Genomic DNA, 7,006 nt, shown 5'->3' on the forward strand with positions numbered 1-7,006 from the left:
GTCCACATGTTAGCCCACTTGCACTTCAAACATTCATGTACCTGCCATCTTGTATTGGGGTGGATGACATCATTACAAACTATGCCATTAAGGTGTCCCTATGTGTCCCTATAGCTGTAGCAAATTTGGTTCAAATCGGTTAGGCAGTTCACAAGTTAGTCCACTTGCGTCTCAAACGTTAATGTGTTCACCATCTTGAATCAGGGTGGATGACATCACAAACAATGCCATGTGTCACTCACTACAACTGTACCAAATGTGGATCATATTGGTCCAGGCATTGGGAAGCTGATTGTAGGGGACACACACAGACACACATACAGAATGTTGGGTGATCATAAGCTTATTTTCCTTAAGGAAGATAGACTAAGGACTACTACTAGTAGTAGCCTACTAGCAGACTACCAAAGACAACTAGCAGTAAACTACTTTCCTTAAGGAAAATAGACTAAAAACACATAAAACACATCATATCACAGCACACACACACACACACACACAATAAAAAAACAGTTTTAAAACTTTTTACAAATTGTGTATAGCATATATAAAGTTACATACAGAAGCTCGTAGATATTTTTATTTTTGCATGTAATGAAATTGCCATTATCATAGCTCACCAGTTATACAAGAAAACAACACCATACATGAGGATAGAGGAGTTTTGATCACCTTTCATTATGTCAGGACCCAACAGGGGCGGCTCATGAACTCTCCTCTGGGAGGGTGGCAGGCGGCTTCTTTAAGGTAATCGGAGCCGGTCCTCCATGCTGCCCAGCAGCACCTGAGGTGGGGAATCACCTACGCCACTCACCTGGCCGCTGGTGGGGGCTCGCCTCCGCAGGAGCCAGGTGAGTGGTGGAGGCACCGGCTCCGTTTACCTTAAAGAAGCCGCCCCCCACCCCGGAGGAGAGTTCACGAGCCGCGCCTGGTACCCAATATTTTGATGAATACTTAGCCAAAGGCTTTCACAACAATTATCAACAGCAAGGCAAGAAAAGCTAATTCAAAATATATGCAGAAAAATAATATTGCTGTGAGAAAGATATAAATGCTTCTTCCCGCTGATGTGTATAACTATTATAGTAAACATAGCTTTAAATTTTTTAATTAGTTTTCTAAAAACAACAACCATACAGAGAGATGAAACTAAGCTCAAACCATCAATTATATAGATCAATTGAAAAACAAATTCTAAAGTATTAACCCAGCCAACCAAAATTATAACCAAAAAGAACTCACAGTGGTAAGTGCATATTTCATATTAGACACAAGAACGAATAGGGGCATAGATTATCACTAAATTTATCATTCCAAAAAGATACAAAAAGTGACAATTTCGGTCATATGTCTGATTGTCTCTCAGTTTTACATAATGAGTAAGTGTTGTCATCAGAGCTATATCCCATATCCTAAAAAACCCAATCAGACTGAGGAGGATTTATATTCCTTTCACAACATGCTGCTATGGAGACATATGCAGCAGTTAATAAGTTGATAATCATTTCAGCATCATCTTTATCTACCACATATTTTAGATTTTTTAAAAAATCTTAAAGGATACTCAGGTAAAAAATCTTAAAGGATACTCAGGTAACTGATCATTTGTTATTTGGTAAACATAGAACATTATCAATTGCCAGTATGTTAAAAATATACGAAACATTACTTTTAACAAGCTTTTTGTGCCCAATTTTAGCAGCGACAGCAATAGCGACCAGGATAGTTGTATAGCAAGTGAAAACTCTTATTCCATCCTAAGGGGATTACAATTTTTTTTTAAAGAAACCTTTTTTGTACTATGTTTTTTTCATCATTAAATGCACAGGTGCTACTCATTTATTGTGTGTGTGCTTGTGTGTGTGTGTGTGTGTGGGTGGGTGGTATTTAGCTATCTATCTTCCAGTAAGCTCCACTTTTCCCCAGCGTTCAAGCAGCACTATTCTGTGGCTAGAAAGTCCAATCCTTCCTCACAGTAACCCTGTACAGACATTTAGGCTGCTTGTGTGGAGTGCTGGGATCACGCCCAATCCTGGTGTTCCCTCACAGCCTACCCCTACTCTAAAGCGCGGCTTCTAGCCAAGGTTAACAGCATAAGTGCATCCTTAACCCGACTGTTGGGATCATGTGTCTGCTCGGTCTGCACACAGCCCACGGAGGCACAGAGACGGGTGCCTAGAATGCATTGGAATCCCCCAATGCACCATGCTCATCATGCAGTGCATTGTGGGATTCCCGGAGGCCAGGATGCATTGTCCCAGCATCCAGAGATCCATGCTGCCAGCAGCAGCGTGGATCATGTTGGCTTCCTCTTCCAAAGAGGAAGATAGCACTTGTCTGGGGGGAAGGTACATTTGGAACAACTTTCCTCCCATCCCTAAGAAGTAAGATTTGGACAAGCCAGCGTGGTGTAGTGGTTAGAGTGCTGGACTAGGACCGGGGAGATCTGAGTTCAAATCCCCATTCAGCCATGAAACTAGCTGGGTAACTCTGGGTCAGTCACTTCTCTCTCAGCCTAACCTACTTCACAGGGTTGTTGTGAAAGAGAAACTCAAATATGTAGTACTCTGGGCTCCTTGGAGAAAGAGGAGGATATAATAATAATAATAATAATATTGCCAATTCAGAGGCACAACAGGGTGTGTGGAGGGACAGGTGGATAGCTATGCCAATAAGATTTGCTGGCAGAGGTGCACCTAGGTAATTTTGGAGCCTGGACCTAAAGGCCTTTGGAGCCCCCCCCCTTTCCCCTGCATATTAAGCATTATCATGCTCCACTGAGTGACCAAACCACCCAGGACAGACTAAAGAGGATTTGGGGGCCCCCAGGGGCTGTGGAGGCCTGGACCTTGGCCCCAAAGTCCAGGGGTAAGAGCACCTTTGCTTGCTGGCAATATACTTTGCAGGGTAGCATGAGGCCCTGCCTTGCCACCCTCTGGCCTTTGCTCAGAGTGGACCTCCCAGAATACTATTTTGCTACTAGGGGTCAAGAGCACACTATTTTCATCCCATTTCTCCAACAGACAAAGTGACAATCAAGCTAAGAAAGTGACAATAACTTCCAATTTAAAAATAAAATCTTTTTAAAGCAGCAAAAGGACATATGGACTACCTCCCCACCCACCTTCACACCCCCAAAGCTATCATCCACATAACCCAAACATGCTTTCCTCTGTAACACGGTGGTTGACTATCAGACTACTGCCATTGCAGTACTACCAGCATGAGCTAGTGCTAAGAAAAAAAGTATTGGGTAATTTAGCCTCTGAAAGAAATCCTAAAAACAAGTTATATTTGTGAATTCAGTCATTCTCAATTCATTTCATACATTCTGATCACATTAGAGATTCTAAATGGTAGTCTGTGTAAGTGTTTGAGAGTAAAAGGTTAAAATGTTATGATCTATAATATATTCTTAGAATCATCTGCTGGCATGCAGATTAAGTCTGAGTAGTTCTATTAAATTAAGTAGTTTTATAGAGTAGCTCCTGGGTTGTACTATTGAGTAACTTAGTCTGCACATCAGCCTTTATAATTGTAAAGCATGAAACCATCTAGTTTCCTTAAACTCAACTAGTTTTATTTAGAGGCATCTGATAACTTCCTTGAGCAGTTTGAACAAGGGTACTGTAAGTAGCAGGGCAATAAGTTTTGAACAGGTTTTCTGCTAGTGTATTACTTCCAGTGGTCACATTTTTCTTTTTCTGGTTCATGAAGTTCCATAGATGCAGAGCATAGGAGTTATTGAAGTCTGGTTCAGAGTCCCACACTTCATAGTACTTCTCCCATTTTTGGTAGGAGATAGGATAGAAGCGTTGGGGGTGCAGGAAGGAAATGTTGTGACATCTCTGATCCACCATATTCTCAAAATCTGAGAGTTTGCACAGCTTCTTTAGCATCCGAGTGATTAAGAGAGGACCCTGGTTCCCCCAAATAGATCCATTGTAGTTCTGAACAAAATCTACCATACAATCCCAGAGGAACTGCTGATGTTGTTGAAAGCCCAAGATTCCATTGCTGGAGAACTGGGAGGACTGTGCTGCCAGGAAGTTAGCTTCTGGGATGGGTCTGATGGAAATGACATCTGTGTCCATATAGATCCCACCATATTTCCATATCATTGCAAGCCTACATGCATCAGAGCTAATGTAGGGCCAGTCCTTCTCCTCTGTTGTGTTGACCTGCAAGGTTCAAAATGGACACAGAATCAAGGAGTCAGTTCGGATTCCTAAGAGATCTTTTCAATACTCAGAACAGTTTCTCCACAGATAGTTCATTAGGGTTTTGTTTTACTATTTTATCTATTTTAAATAAAATTAATCATATGAAAAGCAGAAATGCTCAAGTTGAAATCTTGAGTCCAGTATTAACCAGGGTTAGGGACTGGATTATGGGATGGTGCACCCTCTGCTCTTGCTTGTGAATCACCCACTACTTTCCTCTGTCTGAATTTGTGGGGGATATTTCAAAACATGGTTTGAGAACTCTGGTTAAAGTTATGTTGGCACCAGGCCTCAGCTGGAAAATGTCTGTCTGTGCTGAACTTGTGTATAAGGTGACATTTCAGCCCATTTGTAGGTCAAACCTTTAATGGAAAAAGGCAGGAACATTTTCTATGTTTTTGAAACAGATAAATGCAACAAGTATCCCCCGCGCCCCCACCACCGTGGGAGAATAACATTTCTCAGAAAGATCTATCATAAATATTGATGCCAATTTCTCCAACCCCACCAAAAAGGCTGTTCCACTTTTGCTCTCACCTGGAGGTACCATGGGAGTAGAGGTGTGTCCTGGAACAAAATATCCATCTGAAGGGGGAAAAGGAAAACATTCTTCAGAGCAGACAAGGAAGATAGCGCTGGAATCCTGGAATCCACCATTGTGTTGTTGCCCAAGCCTTTCAAAAAGAAAATGATTGGCCTATCTGGATACATTCTGGCAGCAGATTCCACAGAACATAAAACCAGTGGAGGAGGAATTAACCGGTCAGTTGTCTCCAAAAATATGATACTTCTGCCCTGTGACATGACATCTTTGGGAATCAGGAGCTGCTTGGAAATAGGTTTGCAGAAAAAGAAGCAGTCTGGTTCCAGAGAGAGTTCATAAAATATCCCAAATGCAAAAAGAAAGATGATGCACAGGTACATCTGGATCTCCTTCAGCATATTGACTGTTCTTGAACCTTTAATTTTAATAAAAACAAAATGTATGATAGTAATACATTTTCTCTTCTCCCCCCCCTCACCCACATACACCCAAATTATTTTGTAATGTTCTCACTTTCTTGCTGTTGCTGGTTTGGCTTAATTCCTATTCATTTATTTTATTAACTTGAGCATTTTTATGCCAGATAATAAAACCATCAAAGTGGCTCACAGTCAATTAACAAAGCCCAGTGCAAACACACTACAGTATGTTAAAAACAATATAAAAATACAAAACAAAATGCATAGGCTGACATCTTATGCCAATGTTTTCAATCAGCCTACATTGCTGTGGGCATCTAAGTAATTGTCGCTGGTCTAGTGCAAGATCACTTTTGCACAAATACCTTAACTCGCAAGCATACACTTGAGGAGCACAACTTACACTGAAAATAATGTAATATAATAATGAAGTAAGTATTTGTGCAGCTGTGCTCTTGGACAATACCACTGTTTACTTAGATGCCCACAGCAGCTTGGGCCATTTGAAAACCTACACAACATGTTGGCCATAGAGGGAGTCCATCAATCTGCAGAATACAATGCCCAACAATATAGCTATGTCTTTAAATAGCTGCTGGAAGCAAAAAAGGAGACAGCTCAAATCATCCAGGGAGGCAGTTCCAAAGCCCTGTTGCCCCTACAGAAAAGCCCCTATTCTGTGTGCTTCTCATCCAAATTTCCAGTGGTGTCAACAAGTCAGGCAGAACCTCTTGAGCAGTGGAATCAGTCCTGAAGGTACCCTGGCCTCAAGCCAGTTAGATGATAAACCCCACTTGAATTGGAGCCAGAAACAAATAGTCAAGACATTACAATTCATACAACACGAGAGAAAAATTCCCCATACAAGAGGTTTCTGAAATCAGTCCAGCTGCAGCATTCTGGTCCTCTTGAAGTTTCTAAATACTTTTCAAGGGCGGATCCATGTAAAGCACATTGCAATAGTCTAACTGTGATATGACCAAATGATAGTAGCCGGTCCAAATGATAGGCTGGTCCAAATGATAGAGCTGACAATAGATAACAAGGTGCTTCTGGCCACAGCCACCACCTGAATTCAAGGTGCAAGGCTGGGTCCAGAAGCATCCCCAGACTGTGCACTGTACCCATTTTGAAGGAAACAGAGAGCATTGCCATATCCAGAACAGGTTGAATATCACATCCTAATCAGGTTTCCTACAAACTAAAAGCACCTGCTTTGTCTACTTAGTCTCAACCTCAGCCCACATCTATCCAGCCCATCACTGCCTCCAAGCTTCAATTCAAGGCATCCACATACTATGAAGGTGCAAAGACCTTGGCATCACTACCTCCAGCCATAGCAAAAGGTCTGAAGTTCAGCAAAATCTTGTATATTGTTGGCATATTGATGAGATACTTTGCTAACACTCCAGAATGCAACATCACTGATTTGCAAACAAACAAAAAGCAACAAAATAAATTCCTCCCCACCTTTTCCTGGAAGAGATTCGTCAGTTGCTTTTCCTGAGCCACCATTTACTGCATATTTATTTCATTTGCAGGGGATGGACTTGTTGTTGAAGTCTTCTCTTCAGAACTGAATACTGCAAGTGAAACAGGATGCTGGACTAGATGGTCCTTGGGCCTGATCCAGCAGGGCTGTTCTTATGTTCTTAAGTTCTTATGAATTCCACTAGTCAATTAGAATAGATTTCTCTGCCAAGTGGCTGGCTTTCTCTTCTGTTGCAGACAAGATGACAGGCTAAAGCTCTCTATTGGGAGCTGTTTGTTCTCTCCTGATGATATGTGTTTCTGTCATATTATGGAAGCATATATGAGCC

At 41.6% G+C, this 7,006-nt stretch overlaps 1 protein-coding gene across 1 annotated transcript; it reads right to left on the minus strand.

Annotated features, from left to right (window-relative positions):
• Nucleotides 1–3,159: 3,159 nt before the first annotated feature.
• On the minus strand, nt 3,160–6,776 carry A4GNT (alpha-1,4-N-acetylglucosaminyltransferase). The gene is made up of 3 exons (XM_053311658.1): nt 6,657–6,776; nt 4,761–5,182; nt 3,160–4,181 (listed from the first exon to the last, which is right to left on the minus strand). Exons 2-3 carry the CDS (start codon nt 5,163–5,165, stop codon nt 3,570–3,572), a joined length of 1,017 nt encoding a protein of 338 aa, XP_053167633.1. The 5' UTR covers nt 5,166–5,182; nt 6,657–6,776; the 3' UTR covers nt 3,160–3,569.
• Between the last annotated feature and the right edge of the window lie 230 nt (nt 6,777–7,006).

The sequence above is a fragment of the Hemicordylus capensis genome, chromosome 3 (assembly GCF_027244095.1).
Source record: "Hemicordylus capensis ecotype Gifberg chromosome 3, rHemCap1.1.pri, whole genome shotgun sequence".
Lineage (NCBI taxonomy): Eukaryota > Metazoa > Chordata > Lepidosauria > Squamata > Cordylidae > Hemicordylus > Hemicordylus capensis.